Below are 19,124 nucleotides of genomic sequence, written 5' to 3' on the forward strand. Positions count from 1 at the left end.
GTTATCGGGGCTTTCTTTTTTCACCTAAAAATAAACTGCAACCGTACAAAAACGCGCGCGAAAGTCGTTCGATCTCGCGGATAAGAGGCTCGAGAGAAAGTTGAGAAGGGGGAAAAATCTCAAGGAGAATCCAATTCACGTCGGTTATCGCGATAACATTCGAAGAAAATTGAACGTGGAAGTTAAGTTTCGCGATTAGAAGCAGAGCAGTGCCTCCTCTCTAGCTCTCTCGCACTCGACTCTATTTTTCTCTCTTCGGCGCTCTTTCGTGAGATTCTTGTCACACCGGTCTCTGCAGGCTCTTCTATGAAAAACACAGGTTCCGATCGATTCACCTTCCACTCTCCGATCCATTATCCAACTCTTCGAAAGCGCACGTTTCGCAGCTCATTGAAAGGAATTACGAAAAAGCTTTCACCTCCCTTTCAAATAAATGTCCAAGCTAAGGTGTGTCTAATAGTTCGAAAATCGACACGCGTAACATAACTTTTTTCTTCATTATCCTTCATTTAGGATTATGCGACTCCGTGGCATACATATGCCGTATGCCACGGAGTCGAATGAAACTCGAGCGCGATTCAGCCCCTAAACGCCCGCAACAACGGCGCCCAAAATCACGAGGGCGCCAATTGCAGTCCTCGAAATCCTCTGCTCTCTCGCGCAAAGTATATATATTATACGCCAGCAGGGCTGCACGTGCGTGAACTTTCGCCTGCAGGCGCAAAGTTTCGTCAATTAATTAAATGCACGTTAATTCGAGGCGGCGCAAGTTGTCGAGCTTCAACAATGCGCTGCAGCAACTCGAACTTCGCAAACTGTCTTTCGACGACGCGCCGCACTCGTTACATACACTCTTAGACCTCGCGAATCTGCTCGCGGTTTGTGTCTGGAACTACTGATGCGCTGGTGTTCTCTCTCTCTCTCTCTCTCTCTCTCTCTCTCTCTCTCTCTCTCTCTCTCTCTCTCTCTCTCTCTTTCTGCCAAGTTCGCTATGTGGCCGGGATCCAAGTTTTTGAAGACTACGCCACCGCAGCTGATGCGGTCGTGTATTGCTAATCGCTGCTGTATAGTCCAGTTTAATGTCTAGGGCGGTATGGAGCTTTTGTGGAAAGTAGCAGCCGCCGTCGCTTTTATTATGTGCGTAAATTGAGTTTTATGCTGGGGGAGATCGCTTTAGTGTGTCGGCTCGTCATTGTTGCTTTTACGAGGCGCGTTAAGTGAATATTTTTTAAATTCACTTTTTCAGCTAACGATTACTACCGTACACGAGCGAGCGTACACTCATTGTTTCCTTATACTTAGCGCACAGCCTCCCACCCGTCATCCTTGTTTACAGCAGCCATACTCTTCTCGGGTAAACTCTTCCGACTAACACCTATAAAACAAAATCTCCATTTTAATTCACGCGAACGCGCATGCACACCGACCTCCATCAGCGTTTCTCATTTCCAGCAACGAACTCCTCTCCACAAAGCATTTCTCTCTCTCGCCCCCATAAATCCCCTCGCGATCGAGCCTCTGCCGAATCGAAAAAAGCCCGACTGCGCACACTTTATCACGGCCGACAATCGATAACAAAGAACCCGGTCTGCCTGCAATCGTATCCATCTTACTTACGGCCCTGACACTCGCTGCTCCATATTACGCACGTATACGCGGTCCCCGTATACTGTACACACAGCATTTTTGACGAGAGCAGCGGGTAAGTATAATTCGCTCCGCGTGTTTGCTATTTCAAAGCGGAAATTTCGTGGGAATAATGTCTTGCGCGCTCGCGGTTTAGGCGCGGTTGAATTTTAGATGAGCTCGCGTTATTTCGCATGCGCCGTGTATTGTGTGCGAGAGGCGAAATTACGCAGTAGTTGGATTTGAACTGTAATCGTATAGTTATAGGGTAGTAGGCGCGTATGGAATTTTCGTTATTGCGAATAGAGCGATGCGTGAAGCGAGTTTTCGAAACTGATTTCGACAATTGTACGGTACAGAGAGTATAGTATGTGGAGAGACGGTAAGTTTTGGTGTCGGGCTGATGAGCCGAGGTCATCGCTGTCAGTCTCCATCAAATCTGTGCCACTTAGAACTCCGTGGATACGTGCATCTCCTACCGAGAAGATGAGAGAACGTTAGTTTGGAGGCTGAAAATTATAAACAAAATTTACGACGAGAGAGCGTCTCTCGCAGGTGCGTCCCGAAGTCGACGGAATTAAATGTTTCGATAATTAGCGCAGTTATTACCATAAGATAAGGCCGACCTCGAGCTCAACATCAGAAGCGCGAAATCGGTCCCTCTACGCGCTGTGTACAAAATAAAACCCTACAACGGACATAAAAGATTCATTCTCTCGAAAGATCCGAGCCACTCGATATCCCATATATAAACTCGAAACAAGATAGCGCAGGCTTGGTCGTAAATTTTTTATAAAATAAAAGCTCAACCGCCGCGTTCTCTTCCAAAGGCGCATCTCCCGGCATGCATCTCTCCGTACAGTCGCGCAGAAGCGCATACGTATACTCAAACAGAGAGAACCGCAAGTTCCTTTCCAGCATTACGCGACACACGCGGTATAAACATCAAACGCGCGCCGGAGAGAGAGAGAGAGAGCTCGATACTCCGAAATCCCATGAAAATTGCATGAGTGCCCCGGGCGAGCCCTTTCATATCCATAAATTCGCCTCCCGTGACGCGTAACTTTCTCTCGCTTTCGTACGGCCGTAAACACCAACGTCTATACGTACATATCGCACACACACGCGAGAGCGCGGAAGACTATACCGCGGTTGAAAAGACGACACCGAGCGAGAGTATAAAGATCCGCGAATCGAACAAGTTCACCCACGCGACCTCCGCCGGATTAAATTTCGCGTGCGCGCGCGCGCGTGCTCCGCATCTGGATTTTGATATATAAAATGATGCGCCTTTGTGCACCGCCTCTGTGTATACATAGGTATATATCTATGCGGATATCTCCGAAGAGCTCGGGCTATCCGTACCGTGTGTCCGTGATAAAAGTTGGCGCGCGTGCGTATTACAGCGTCGAACGAGAGAAGTTCGTAATAGGATTTCGACGTCGTCGCCCGGGGAACACAGCGAGTGTATTATACGGTGCACACAGCGGCCGTGCGCGGCTATATAATAGAAGAAGTAATTTGGAGCATACCGTAACCGCGCCAGGAAAGCGAACATAGGGCACTTTTTTTCTAATAGGAAGATGTAAGTGCGAGAGAGAAAGCCTTTCCCTCCCTCAGTTCCTTTTCGACCCCCACCACTCAAAGTAGTCCTATTAGAAAAAAAAGGTGTCGACTTATGGCTGAAAATTATCACGTGTAGCGTCTCGGTCCGGGCTTTTCACACTAGAAAAAAATTCATATATCTAAAATTTGATAAATTCAATAAAATGCAAAATGAATAAAATTAATAAGGGAAGTTATATATTGCTAAAAAATGAATGTCAACAAATTTTGAATGGAAAAAATCGGATCAAAGTTGCTCTACATCATAGTTTCATTAAATTATTTTTAATATTCATTATGTAACACTTTATCATTATCAAAAAATATAGACTTATTTTCCTAAATTTATGAACAAGTAAAAATTAGTTGAAGCGTCAAAAGCATGATTAAAATTTTGTAACAATTATTTTTAATTTGCAAGAACATTATTTAATTTTACTTTAAATAAAAATTAAGGCATGTATTTTGCACTTATTTTTCTCCTATAATATTGAATATCAAGTATACCTTATATTTATTACATGATGTAAAAATATTTTAATCCGATTTTTTCGATTCAATTTTGTTGACTTTTAATTTTTTAATACTACAAAAGTTAACTACTATTATTTGCATTTACTATGAACAATTAAATTTACATAATTTTGGATAAGTTATTTTTTTAAGTGTGAAAGGTCCGGGCTGAGGCGATACACATGTGATTTACAACCAGGATCGGGGCTCTTTTTTCTAGGATTACTTCGCCTTCGAAGCTTCGATCATAGCCTAGCAAACGTCGAAAAGTGGGAATCGAAAAGGAATTGAGGGAGGGCAGCTATGTTCGCTTTCCTCGCGCTGTTACGGTATACGTGTGCGCGGCTTTAAAAAAAATGCTCGGAACATTAGTCCTCGGGACACGTGCAGTCGCTGATTCGCTCTCACTGTGTAGCTGCCAGTATATTGCTACTGTCTCTTTGTACGACCCTTCATCCGTCACTCCGTAACCCGCGCACACATTCTTTTCTCCCGTTCTCTTGCCTCGTCGTGCGTCATGCGCTTTTCCTTCCGCTATACTTATTCTCTCGCATTCTTTTCGCTTCTCTCGAGACTGTATGCCAAGGATATCTGTGCGATTTTCGCTTTTCGTTCGGTGAGATTGGATTTTTCATATAGTTGATTTGAAAAATGAATGAGTCGAAATGAAGATCTTACCTAGTTTTGCCTGTAAAGCGCGAAAATCCGACGTGCACACCGCATCGTTATTCTTCGCTCGTAAATTCTGGAGCAGACGTTGTATGAAACGTCAGTCTTTCTCGGTATTTGTTTCACATTGCGTAGTGGCGTGCTGTTATGTATTCCGTGGAAAAAATTTTCTGTTTTTTTTTCGACTATAACGTCCTAGCAGAGAAACTGAGTAGTTTCGAGGAAAAAAAAAGAGAGAGAGAGAGAGAGAGAGAGAGAGAGAGAGAGAGAGAGAGAGAGAGAGAGAGAGAGAAGAATACCGACGTTTCTCGCTGTTGTTCGAAAAGTTTTAGGGGGAGTATTTTTCTTTCGATGCAGATAGCGACGACACTCGCGACGTTTGCGACTATTAGAATTTCAACGCGAGGCGTAGTACAGAATGTTACATGCCGACACTCTCTGTGAAAATAACAGTACGGGATAGGAGTACATTGTGTTCAAACATAAACTGTATTTTACTTCTTGAATATTGCTTTCCATCAGAAAATACATTCTCTCTGTTATTTCACCAGAGCATCGAGAGCAGAATCAAAATACCATGTCCCCGAATCCTTCAAGCATTCCAATTAGCATATCTTCCTTTCAACCCTCTCTCTCCCCGCCCACATCTGCGCCGAGAGTGAGAGAAGTGGCTTACACATCCCCTATTCGACCAGATTGTTTCCGCCGGTGCGCGACTTTCTTCCGCCGGCGTACGCGGAAATAAAATAAAGGGGGAATCGCATCTGAGAAACCGGAGCTCGAAATTTCTATTCCGCGGCGCGTCGCGTCGCTTAGAATTCCCGCGTCTTTCGAGCTTCTCTCGACACTCCATTAGTCCCCGCAGCAGCAGCCGCAGGAGTGAGGGAGAGGAGAAATTCGCATCCGGACGGCAATACTCCTCGCGGAATGCCAATGACGCGTCGCGCTCGATTTCCTGAAAAGAGCTGGAAGCTGAAGCTCGAGATGAAGCTGTAGACGGTGGAAGAATGATGAGCTCGAGGGGTGAGATTTGGAAAGGCTGCGGTTGCCATGGGTAATTTGGAGGTGGGATAGAGAGAAGTATCGATGAAGCGATGCGAGGTATTTCCCTGGGCTGAGTTGGATAATTGAAAATTCGTGTGGGGAATACGACGCGTATACGCTAATTCTGATTAACATTCGTATATTCACGCAAATATCGTATTACGCGATGATGTGACCTGCGCGGATGGATTTCGCGTATTCAAAACATATCCCCATTGTCTTCGGTCGACGTTTCACGGAATATCATTTCAATCCATAGCCGCTCGGATTATTCGTAAAAGTTATAATGTGCACGAATACGATCAACGAAATATCATACTCCTCTCGCGCATCGACTAGCAGATTCAATACTCGCGCAACAGAATCTATGCCTCTCGCACCAAAGAGCGAGCCCACGAGTAAACTCGCTCTCTGCAGCTGCAGAGAGCAGAGAGAGCACCGCCGCCGAGTAGTCGCGAACATAACACACAAAAGGGATCGCGAGCTCGCCGACAATCACAGCCTCGACTCCGCGCTGCTGCAGCCTGATGCAGAGAAGCGATGAAAAAAGGACCTCTGTGTATCGCGTACATAGTCGCTCGCAGCAAGAGCAAGAGAGAGAGAGAGAGAGAGAGAGAGAGAGAGAGAGAGAGAGAGAGAGAGAGAGAAATATCGAGGGCGCGCACGGTTAGGCCGTGTTTGGTCAAGGAATACCGATCTCTCGCTCTCTCTCTCTCTCTCTCTCTCTCTCTCTCTCTCTCTCTCTCGCGGTCACGTGTGCGCCGCGCGCGTAACTTTATCCGGCTGCAGTTGCCATTTACGGCGGGTACACGAGTGTACGCTTATATGGAACGCGTCGTACTGCTGCCTGTGTATACCTGCGCGGAGCAAAGTTCGAAATTTCATCCTCGAGTTCTGAACGTGATGCGCGACGTTCGATCGGTGTTACGTTATATTAGCTTTTGCCGATCGCCATAGTGCGTTTTCGGAGATAAGGGGGGATTTGCATGTCAATACGCGAAGCTTCGATCATGAAGGAGGAAGAACGCTTTGGATTTTTCCAGTTGAGCAGAAAAGATACGTTATACGATTCTTGACTGTCCGCATCGCCAGTAAAATTGTTTCACTATCACAGCAGGTCCCACGACTGTCCAAATGACCCAAATCAAAGTTTCCTGCCTCGCGCTTATTTATCGTGTGCGGCATCCCGCAGACGAAAAATCCCTTCGGCCGCGCGTATACTATTATCTATTATCGAGTCTGTCGACCTGTTTATACAGCCCACAGATAACGGAGAGGGACAGCAGACGATAATGACGATTGTACTGGTAGCAGCATTCTGACGTACCTACTATACAAACGATAGCCTCGTGTGCTCGTTTCTCTCTCGGCCTCGCTCCGATGGTAGAGAGCCGAAAGGTATACGGTGAAAATTAAAAATACACCAAACCGCGACCTACCGATTCTTTTTCTCATCGGACTCATTTTTCCACGAAGCTGCAGCGGCGACGGCCTCCGGGACGATTATAGCGGGAAGGTGTCGTTTTTCAAAGCGTCGCGCGCTCGCGAATGAGAGAGAGACTCGCTGACCTTGGCGGAGCCGAGGAGACATAGTCTGGGAAAAAGGGTCGCATTCTTTGGCTGACCGAAAGTTATGGATCGACCGCGGTCGCCATGCGCTGCGTGTTCTTCGAAAATGGATCGATGCGAATTTTCGGCTTACAGTCTGGCGTTCCGCGAATCCACCTATTACTCACAGAGGTAACGCGTGTCACACACAGAGGAACGACATAACGAATATAATCCAAACTAACGAGGCATAAAATCCGCATTTCGAGTTATCGGTCGATTCAGCAGCTCTTTTTGCGCGCGGAATTTCAAAGCCAGTTTAGTACGTGGCATCTTTCTCGTGCAAATTACGCGAGGATTTTCCTGAGCAGCTTTTCCCGCTGAATCGATTCCGGTCAGCCGCTCTCATCGTGTCCGTCCGCGCGATCTTTTCTATTCCGCCCCCGACAAATCCACGTGAAATGGTCCTTGCGGATTTGCTCGCGAAAAAGGCCATCTCTCGCCCTTTTCATACATCAGGCTCTGTATACCGGGGCCGAGACATTTGCATATTTATTCGCAGGAACCATATACACGCAGTATACGAGCTTTTAGTCTGATGATTGCGGCGGATAATGCGTCGACGCGTGTATAGTGTGTAGCGGAGGCCCAGGCTGTGTGTAAGAATTAATCGGGTAAATAGCCTGTGCAATAGGGCGCGTATTTTTCCAGCGAACGCACTATCAATTCGTCATCGGCGCAAAGAATCAAACCCAACTACGTCGTAACGGAAATGACGCCGGGAAAGAAGATTACCGAGCCGCGGCGTGAAATACCACCTCTTCATGCGCTGAATTCGCCCCCTTTATCGCCCCCGACGTTTCCGGGGCAAACAGCGTATAAAACTGATGCGCAAACAACGCAACCCACTCCCAGCTGATACGCTCTCGTTTTTCACTGCACCCCCGCTTATATACCTATTATACACTATATATAGCTGATATTTTCGCCTCCATTCATCCGGTCTCTCTCGCCCTCCGAGAGCGGGGCGCTGCATGCACACCGCGTAAAGTGCTTTAAATTGATGCTATTAACGCGGATAAACACTGGCTATTACCACGTGTGTACATTGCATTATAGCTATATATACCGGCGCCAGCTCCTCCGCGTTGGTAAATAAAAGCAGGGGGGGGAGGGATCGATCCGATGGGCATCAGCTGGAGAGCGAGCCGCTTTATTGCCGCGGCGCACACGGCGAGCTTCGATTGGAAAATTTTGCAAATATATCCGCAGGGTCTTTGTGTATAGGGCTTGATTGGAAATTTCGCGTGGGGGCGGGTTAGTGAAAATACGTCGCGCTCGAGATGGTCTCTTCTGTTCTTCGTCTTTTCGAGACTAACAATCAATTATTAGGAAAAAAAAGAAGAAGTGCAATCGAAAACCGTAGACGGGAATCAACGCGTGATGGATAAGCGAAGTTTGCGCATACCTTTTGTACAAGCGTCACGCGCGTCGGCTAGAATTTAATACGTTTTGCCCTCTCGCAGCTCGACATTTTTCAGCGTACTTTTTTATCCGTTACAGCACTCGTCGCGCGCGAGCCAATTTGCCCTAACGCTCGCTCGCTCTGTGATTATTTTTTTATGCCCCGAAAAACACGTGAGCCGTCTGGTATTAAAATTGTCGACATCTCGCCTTCAACCCTGTGATTAACGCTCGCACTCGAAAATAAACTCGCTTTTGTTTAAAATATCCGGCGAAGAAAGCGCCGCAATTAACCCATTTTCGCGTTGTTTCTAACACGAGTGCACCACTAATTACAGGGACACCTCCCCCGAGTAACAGCAATCACATAAGCCACGATTACCGAGTTAAATCTTCGAGTCTCGCATATAAGTGCACGGCATGAAAAGAGAAGAAGGAGAAGCAACGCCAGCCGCTGGTATAATATGCATTGTTATTCCGTCCGACGAGTTTCCGGTGCGCCGCCGAGTGTTGGCAATGAAAGACGAGAGCGCGCCGCCGCTCCTTTCTCCATACGTGTGTACTGCTGGGGACCACCTATATATACGTATACGCGCGCGACACACGCCGCGGGGGTGTATTTATTTTTGGACGGCGCTGATTTCGTCTCTCATCGCGCTCGGAGGGAGAGAAGCGAATGAATAATCAAGTAGACACACAGAGCGAGCGAGCAACGTCAACGTTTATTGGGAGTTCGCCTCTGCTCTTAAGGGCTTTGTTTTCGCCGGGGGGGGGGGGGAGTAATAGCGTGTTTACTGGATGCTAATTCCTCGGGAGTAGCCGAAGTTTGACGCTTGAAAACATCGGAATGGCCTTATTTTCGCCGCGAACGAAGAGAGAGAGAGAGAGAGAGAGAGAGAGAGAGAGAGAGAGAGAGAGACTTTTGCGAGAGGTTTAATAGAACGGCGCTTGGTTTAAAAATATATTAGAGCTCGAAAATAAGATGCCGTTACTTTGACGTAGGCAGTAGTTGGTTGTTGTTACTCTTAAGCAGAAATAGCGAACGTCCGCCCGGCTCGAGGCGAATTTAAATGCGAGAGGCTAGTGTTAAGTGGATTGCCGTGCGGGAAATGAGATTTCAAGTTTTGTTTTTTTTCTTTTCCGTCGACGACGTTAGCAGGTTGTTGGGCACAATTGACTTGTTAATCTTACTTATTATTTATCTCGAGTCGTTTGTCAAATTATTTCCGCTCTTTGAAATGCTGCCAAGACTCTTATAAACGTTCAACAATTTATCTCGCTCGAGCTGTAGTAACAAAATATTAAGACAATCGTGTCACGGCGATATGAATTCGCTGAATTATCATCGCAATCAACTCAACCCTCCCATCTGTGTCCACACATTCCGCCGTAAAAAAGCCACTCCCATTAGGCAGCAGCCGGCTAATAATGCATAAGACACACAGAGAAGCTGTATGTGCAGGCACCCGAGGCCGGCGCTCATCGATCCCGTAACCTCCGGGTTTATTATGCACGATGCTCTGCAGGCACGAAAATTACCGGCTTGCGTATGCATTGAAACGTGCTTTCTACTCTCCGCCTCTGTATACTCGCTGCGTAATATAGTCCCGTTGATTTGAGTTGACGAGTGCTCTATCCGTGTGTGCTTCCTTGTGTTTCAGCAAAATTACCTGATGAAGTTTGGCTACCTGCCGCAGAGCGGGCTCGAGACCGGTAACCTGAGGACGGATGATCAGCTGAGGGACGCCATCAGAAGTTTGCAGGTCAGTGGTTCTTTCAATATTTGTTAAAATGGAAAAATTTTCGAGGAAAGCAAACGTTATAATTGAATTTTTTGGCAGCCAGCTTTTTTAATGAGCATTTAATTTCCGCGTATGCAGGCTTCGTTATGAATATTACAAAGCCGGGTATCACATGCTATTCTGCCAATTTTCTCCTTTTACATTTTAATTAGAAACATTCATTTTATTTTTAATATGTCGCTCACATTTAACGTGTTCACTGAAAAAACTCACATTTTTAAAACTGCGCAGAATAAACAGAAAATTAAAAGTGCATTTCGCGTATAATTTCTCTTAATTAACAAGTGCGAACAAAAGCCCTGAATTTCATGCAATGAAGCTATATCACGCCACTGAGTGATAAAATTCGAGCGATACCATAACAAGCGCATCAGGAAGGACTAGCACGACACCCAATTAAATCGAAATAAAACCTCCCCAGAGCATCTCGCGTGTCGCGTCGCCGAACTCTCGGCAGACCTTCCGAAGTGTCGCGCTCGCGTATAAAAAAAGGAGAATAAAACCGTCTTCTCCCTTCACCGAATGGAAATATCGGCTCTCATCCCGGCGCGATCTTAATAAAAGAATTCGCTCTCTGCTGCGCACGGCGAGGGTAAGCGGGAGAGACCTATAACCCCCTGTACGTATGCTGTATAGCATCGCGAAGAGCAGAGAAGGAAGAAAATAGAATTCTAGTCAGGCGCGCCTACTGCGCAGGTAGTAAGCCTCGTAAAGTCTCTCGCGTTTCCCATTATCGCCTCTTCGCCGGCTCATCGGCCGGAGAAAAATTCCAGCGCACTCGCGGGACATGCAAATGTCGTTCCCGATCGGTATGTATAGCTATCGCGCGCTACGAGAGAGAGAGAGAGAGAGAGAGAGAGAAGCTAAGATTTGCATGAAAATCGCGCACTCGTCAGTCGCGCGAACGCACTTCCAGGTACTGGGCTTTTCTGCATCGGTGTATACTATCTAGGGGGTGTCGCGCCCTCATTTTAATACAGCTGTCGTAAAAGTGGGGTAATGGATTTTTTTATGCGATTTGTTTCATTGCCGATGGGTTTATAGAAGAAGCGCGAATTGCTCTCGATGCTAATGTAACGTCTGGAATCATTTGGTTCTTAATTCTCAATGCTCTTGCTTTTAGTTCTTCTTTCGCGCTGCTCGTGAATTTTCGATTTTGCAAAGATTATACAATATCCCTGTCCACGGCACCGCTTCAAGTGTAGCAAAATTTTAATAATCTCGGAAATGAATAACGACGGTGTTTAACGTCGTCCACCTCCTCTTTCTCGAGGCCGCTTTATCACGGCTGCAACACAATGCATAATGCGCAATGTAGTTGCTCTGGCAAATCAGACGACGTCGGCGCTCTGAGCTCGTTAAGAACGGATCAAAAAGTATCCGGGGAAGTGAGCGAGCCGTAGCGAGAGCTCTCGTATTTTTCAATCGGCTTTACCGATCGATCGCGCTCGATCCGGCTTTACTTCGCGCGCGCGCGATGTTAATTCAATTTTTTTCCATCCCTCGTGGCTTGGATATTCTCTCTCTCTCTCTCTCTCTCTCTCTCTCTCTCTCTCTCTCTCTCTCTGTCATGGGAAAATCCGATATCCTCTTCTCTAATTTCTATGTAACGACGCGCAGGCGAGTGGTGTAATTTGTTGAATTTTATGCCCGGTCGATCTTTCGCTCTCGCGATAATGGAACACTCGATCCGCCATTAGTCGCTAGAGCTGCGGATTAACGTTATCGAGGATAGGAGCAGTAGTCCATTATGATATTCTCTCCGAGTCTCTTCCGCAGTTCGCTTCTGTAATTATCGAGGAGTCGTAATGACGGAATGAAATTGATCCGGCAAGTTAAAGGTAACGGTTGAAAAAACAAAATAAACAAACTTTCGCCATCTAATCCACAAGTTCGCATTCGTTCTTAGCTATAGTCTCCTGCGGGTCCGTTCAGATATTCGTTGAAATAAACTTTTCTCGACGTCTATGCCGCTGCATATATATATATATATATATATATATATATATATATATATATATATATATATATATCTATAGAGGCCATCCGACCACAATGGCGCACTTACCGATCCTCAAGATTTCCTCCCGAGAATAGAAACTTAACGAGCGCCGCACCGTCTAATATCTCTATATAGTTTCGTGCTTGACCCTCCGACCTCTTCACTCTCACCCTCTCCTTCTAGGTTTCTCGAACCGAAAAAGCAATTCCGTAGACAATGCGAAGGACGAACGGCCACACACTTTGCTATTCCTTTCGGGATCGATATGAAAAATAAAAAATCCATATCCGTACGAGAGTTTTTCTACGTATCGCTCGACCATCTCTATAATGTGGATCCACGCACACACACACACACACACGTAAACATTTTTCTCAATTTTTTCCGTTTGATTTTTCGATGTTTCGCTTACGCATATGTCCCCGATAGATTCGCGCCGGTTTCGGCGATCGTTGGCTTTCGGACTATTTTCGTATTCTATGGGGGGGGGGGGGGTTATAAAAAAAAATTGTTCGCGTCGACCCTCACATATATGAAAAAAGCCATACAGCTGCACAGAGAGCCGGATATTGTGCACCCGCTCGCGCGTTGTGTTATTTATTGGAGGCCGTGTGTGAACTTTTTCCTACCGGACGTTTTGACGGCTTTTGTTTTTTCGTCTGTCGCCTCTACGCGCTCTGCTACAGACAAGAGTGATGCGTCGCGTGTGTATGCCCCGAACTTGGATTTAGCGATGTGTTTTCCGTTAATAAACGCTCTGTTATATTCGAATATACTAGTATTTCCTTTACGTCATTTTTATCGGGCAACGCGTTCGTTCCGATTTTTATCTCGAAAATATGGTGTTTTTCACGAGTTTGTAAAAAATGTACCGTTTCACCCACTGGTTAACGGACTTGGGGGTATAAAAAAGCTGGAACATAAAACGAACGCAGCGCGAAACTTTAAATCAAGCCAAAAAGTACCTACATCCCCTTCGGAGGCTAACTCCAATAACCCGATGTATTATGTGTACCAGTGGCACACAATCGCGCAGCTTTAGTATAGATTAGTATCCGCTAACCTGGAGGAAACTTTGTTGTGCGCAGAAATTCGGCGGTATTCCGGAGACGGGCCAAGTGGACGAGAGGACGCAGCAGCTGATGGTGAGGCGACGGTGCGGCTTGCCGGATAAGCCAGATCTCAGGCTGCAGGACCCGAGCCTGCTGCGACGATTCAAGAGGTACACTCTGCACGGATCGCCCTGGAAGCATCTCAATCTCACTTGGAGGTAAGTGTCGAAAACGTTGAAGTTTTGTTACGTGTAATAAATCGTTGCATGTATACAGATAATTGCTATCCCACGATGTATAAGTAAACGGAAAGAGATGGTCGGGAGGAGGAAAAATGCGAACCGCAGTAAAGTTTCTTCGAGTGTTTCTCTCCCTCGACTTTGTTTTCGAAGACGATGCCGTGGAAAGGCTGGAGGAAATTCGAAAAGCGAGTGTATACACCAATTCGGCGGTGGTCCCAATAACTTCTCTCTCTCCTCCCGCGAGAGCACTATCCAATCCACGCCCCCTCCCTTTCGGCTCAATACGAGGAAAGTAAATAAGTACAGGGGGGGGGGGCGAGAGCAACGAAAGGAATGGAAAAGTCAGACCGAAAAAGGAACAATGCGCGCGGCGGAGGCTCGCGAAGGTATATACAGAGAGAGAGAGAGAGAGAGAGAGAGAGAGAGAGAGAGAGAGAGAGAGAGAGAGAGAGAGAGAGGAGGAAAGAAAGGGGATGGCGGAGGCCCGTGTAAATTGCGGCTGGCACCTCGCAACCCGAAATCCCGTCACGTAGTACAGTCTGCGCGAGAGAGGAAGACCGCAGCGCACCTTACAATTCTCGCGCGGCGAGATATTCCGCGCACGCCGACAGCGAGAGCCCGAGTCCTCTCCGACGTGCACATGTACGTGAGTCGCCCCCCTACTTTTTTCCTTTGCTTCCTACATATTATCTCTTTCTCGTTTCCGCTTTATTTGAGCTTTTTTTGCCGTGTGTGGCGCTGAAATGAGATCGTTTCCGCACCGGTGAATTGTTTCGGCGTAATTATTTTTTCGATATTAAGCTGCGGCGCACGGCTAGTTCGCCGAGGATTAATGGGAAAATCGCTTTCTGGATGATTAAAGAGCGGATTTGTCTCGGGAAAAATTGCCGGGATGTGGCCGGATGCTTTTATAACAAATATAAACGGATTCGAAATAAAGGATAGGAGTGCAGCTCGAAAAAGGAGCGATCAACAGCCGCGCCTGCAACAATGCAAATCCACAAAGCGTTCTCTGCACTATCTCTCTCGCGCTATTCTTCACTGCTTCTATCTCCTTGACATTGCCGCCCTATAGATCTCGGTGCGTCCGTCATTGTCGCCTCTCTCTCTCTCTCTCTCTCTCTCTCTCTCTCTCTCTCTCTCTCTCTCTCTCTTTCTCGAGGCGAAGTTATATAGCAGCAGAGAGCGCCTGGCGCCACCGGCATCGACTTCCTTTCTCGCGAGCCGCCTTTTCTCCTTCTCTCCGTCTCCTAATAACGAAATACCCCGGGGAACAATGCCCCTTGTTCGAAGGCTTTGACTACCTTCCAGCGGCAGCAGTAGCGCCGCCGACTTCGATCGGTTTCTTATATTTTTCTTTATCGTCCGCTTTTTTCCCTTCCCCTTTCTCTCTGCTCTTTCTTCCGCGTATTGGCCTTTCTTTCAGGTCGCGAAAGAACGTGTCGCATCGAAGACGCTTTCGTAATTTGCATTTGGCCCTGTTTTCCGCTATACTTCTTCGTTTTTCCGCCGAATAAACAATCATCAGAGTCATTTAAATCTACAAAGAGAAACTTTTCGAAATTTTCAAACCAGTTCTCCTACCGTATACGAAAAATGTTCCGCCCCTATAAAGTTTCATTGCGCGTCGACAATCCAACACGTACACTTACGCTCTTGCGGGTCCGGCGCGCAGCTATTTTTTGCCGCTGCGTTGCGCGAAATTAAAATATACGTTACAGCTCCACGAGAGAGCGCGTTTTTGTCCTCTCTGCGGCGGATGAATTTCCCGCCGATTGGCCGGAATTTTCGAGCGCCAGCTGTCGCAGATAAGAAACTGCGGCAAGCGCGCGTATTATTATATACAGGTATATAGAGTTTCCCGCGCGCAGTGTGGCGAAAAGCCCGACGTGACTTTTATAGGCTGCTTTTTCATAGGCGCCGAGACCAGTTAATGGAGCTTTTTTTATATCCGTCGCGTGAGCGCCGCGGTTCTGTGCCTTTTGTTTGCTTTTAGTGGCTAATGCCCCGCGAGAGCTCGGCTTTAGGCGGCGGATAAAGATAACGATTTCTTTTGCTCGACGGAGAGTGGCTATTGTCGTCGGGACGATGATAAACTCAAGACGCCGAGTTCTTTGGTCGTCTGTTATTAATTTTATGTTAGAGGAAATTAGCATTGCAATTTTGTTGCGGCTGGAAGGGGGCATTGTTTATTCAAGTTACAAATAACGCATTTTAGATGTCACTATGAAGATAACGTCAAAGTAAAATTGACTAAACTGACTATAATGCTTTTGACATTCGAAAATCGATGATTCATTTCATCTTAATTGTATTTTTTATTCAAATCGCCAACGTCGATAATAGCGGTGTTTACCCAGGCACGCTTCTTTATTGATAGGGACACTCTTGTGCGGTCGGTCAGTTAGGAATACTACGAGCGAAGCGCGACGCGAAGAGTCAGGCTTGAATAAAGATGGCGCTGTCTACTTCATTCAAATTTCACACTCTTACAAATCCATAATAATTTTCTTGCTCTTGTATGCTTTAAAAACATTAACTCCGCAGACTTGTCATTGAAAAATCAAAGTATTTACGGGTATAGCGAAAATCGAATCGCGATACTTTACAGGTGCGAATTAACAAAAGCACTTAAAGTTAAGGTAATAAAATCCATCCAAACTTTACATTATAAGCCATTACGCGCAGCCATGAAATTTAAATACATTAAAGAGGAGCAGCGACGCAGGAACTTTGATAGCGCGCGGTAACTTCCTTCCGCTAAACTTTGATAATTTCATTCAGCAAAAGTGCAGACGCAGCAAAATCAAAAGAAGGCTAAGAGAGATATTTATAATATTCCAAGTACCTCGCGGCAACGCTCCACACGCCCACGCGCTATACATATTCAAGCGCGCATCAAGTGTTCAATCCCTACATTCGCATTTCCCGACGAGCGGCAATCAAATTTTCGCGCGCAGCTCTGATACCGCAATTCCGAGACTAATTTCCAAACGGAAAAATGAAAAAAGCAAGCGATCTCCCTTTCGAAAAAAAGCGATCCTCACTTCAGCGCGAGCGAAATCTAATTAGCACGTCGGCGGTTCACACTCTGCTGCAGAGCAACAGAGGAAAAAAGCAGCTCGCACAATAGCATCCAAATCACTATCCCGTCGGCGCGCGGCAGCGAGGAAAATTCGCAAACAGCGAGCTCGGCGCTTTTTTTTTCGAGGGCCGCTGTAAACGCGCCGAGTGCAATCCTTTCCGGTGCTCGAATCAAAAGTAGCGCTCGCGCTCTTCCTTTTTTCGGCGGCGGTAGCGCGAGAATGCAAATTCGCGCGACGCGGAATAGTCCCCGAAAACGTGGCTCTGGTAAAACATTGCTGCGCCGGCAATACAGCCGCTGGTGGGTGAAAAGGAGGACGAGACGCGAGAAAACCACCCCTTTTGTTGGCAAGAAATTGAGTGGGCGAGGGCGGGAGTCGTGCCGGACGAGCTAATTTCGCTGGCTTGAAATGAAGCACTTGTGTGTGGGTATATGTGAGGGGTAGAGAGAGAGAGAGAGAGAGAGAGAGAGAGAGAGAGAGAGAGAGAGAGAGAGAGGGAGGGACGCGAGATGTCTCCGGAAAATTGCATGTACTGCGGGAGGTTTTTCCTTATTTTCAGGCGTCGTGCGAGTGCGGAAATTTTCACCGATTAACACTCGTTCCTCCCTTTGTTTTACGACGGTTGAATAGACGCTCTTATTTGTACGCGTGGAAGTGAAATGTTGAAAAAATAAAGATTTCATTAAACTAAGGGGAGGTAAATCAAAAAAGAAAGAGATAAGAAACTAAAACTCCTCTCTCTCTCTCTCTCTCTCTCTCTCTCTCTCTCTCTCTCTCTCTCTCTCTCTCTCTCTGAAAGACAGAAAAAAAACATCCTCTTTGACACATTCGTGCTCAAGAGGTCAGAGAGTAGTGCGCGCAGGATTCTCTGGAAATATCTCGCGTGCAAAGTGCGCGAACGCGGCTCTTTCTGCGGCGACGCCTCGACGAAAGCCTGCCGCTCGAGTGCATATACATAGCGAGCGCAGGAAGCCCCCGAGTAGCGGTCGAAAAGATGAAAAAAAGAAAAAATAGGGTAGCGGCTGTGCAGTGCCGCTGATGCCTTTTTTGCACACATGCGCTTTTTCACTCGAGAATATCATCGCGTTCCTTTTCGGCTACGGTTCGTATGTAACGTAATATGCGCGATGGCTCGCAATTAATTCACACGGAAAAAAGCCTAGTATTTCTTTTCGCGAATTTTGCTGAATTTTTAAAGAAACATTCGTTATACGCTGTATAAGCTGGAAAATTAAAACGAGAGCGTATACGCTTACATCAAAACTATACTCGTACAGCCTCACCCTAGCTGCACCGCGAGAGTTGAAAACTCAAAAAGAAGTCCAGGGAGAAAATAAAAGAAGTGAGGAGAGGAGGATAGAGTACATCAGGGCTCCATTAAGAGCCCGGTTACTTTCAAGAGCCGCAAGGGAGTAAACGAAGTTCAGAAACGATTCGAAAGATGACATGGAGAGCTTGGGCGAAAACTGGCGAAACTTCGTACTCGGCAAACATAAAACTTGGAGATGCAGCTAGCGCGCAGTAGATATATACATATAGTCAGCGTCGCGCGTCGCGCGAGCTGTCCTCGGGCAATTATACCGGACAAATAAAATTATCCTTTATATACATTTTGCCGGGAGTACTTTAAGTGCACTTGCCCTTGTTCCCCTTCTTTTTTTCTCTCACTTCCACCGCTAGTTATACTCGAGCCCTCATTTATCTTACACCGGGGAGCGCCACTTCTTTCTAAAATAAAAAGGTCACAGACTGCTGACTCTTAGCCCGATTCTTTTTTCTCTCTCCGTCTTTTTATACGCATCGGTTTCCACACCATCGCGATGCTTTGGCTGCGCGAATTGAAACAATAAATGACAGGCGGGCGTGCGGGAAACAGTCCAATCATCCGGTACAAAGTTCGCGACATTATTTGGCGAGCGCGTTTTACTCCCGATGCGCGTGTATAATTACATTCGCTCCTGGCGAAGCAATCACTCGATAATATCATACATATTAACAGCGATAATGAATGATTCATTACGTCGAGCCATTAATTGTGCCGAGCGAGTTTTGTCGATTCGCGGATAATCGCCGCGTCGCCGACGAATAGCCGATATATAATAACGGGAGCTGTTATACGGTATATTATACAGCCTTTCGCACTCGCTCGTAATCGTCCATTCACGCGCGCGCGACGGTATTTTCCAACTTTTAAATAACTTTCTATACATCCCAAAAGTTTATTAGCTACGAAATTTCTCGCGAGCGAGCTGTAACTTTGTAATTGCATAAGCTGGCGCATTCGCACAAGCGAGCAACGCAATTAAAACCGAAAGTCTGCAGCGTTATCAGTTGAAATTTCATTCCAATTAGAACGAAATCCTACTTGATTTGTGCAGCGCTTGTGTAATTTGAGTGGTATGAAATGAAAATCTCTCTCGCTGTGTGGGTGGATTTCGTTCGCCGAAATAATGCGATGGATAGTTTCATTC

General features: G+C 46.5%; 1 protein-coding gene across 2 annotated transcripts in view; it reads left to right on the forward strand.

Annotated features, from left to right (window-relative positions):
- Window positions 1-19,124, forward strand: part of LOC100123879 (matrix metalloproteinase-24) — a 151,696-nt gene that overhangs the window by 57,201 nt on the left and 75,371 nt on the right. For both annotated transcript variants that reach the window (XM_031923727.2, XM_008214593.4), the window contains exons 3-4: window positions 10,131-10,232; window positions 13,362-13,543. In XM_031923727.2, coding sequence (XP_031779587.1) covers window positions 10,131-10,232; window positions 13,362-13,543 — 284 coding nt within the window. The remainder of the gene's footprint in view (window positions 1-10,130; window positions 10,233-13,361; window positions 13,544-19,124) is intronic.

Source organism: Nasonia vitripennis, chromosome 2 (genome assembly GCF_009193385.2).
Source record: "Nasonia vitripennis strain AsymCx chromosome 2, Nvit_psr_1.1, whole genome shotgun sequence".
Classification (NCBI taxonomy): domain Eukaryota; kingdom Metazoa; phylum Arthropoda; class Insecta; order Hymenoptera; family Pteromalidae; genus Nasonia; species Nasonia vitripennis.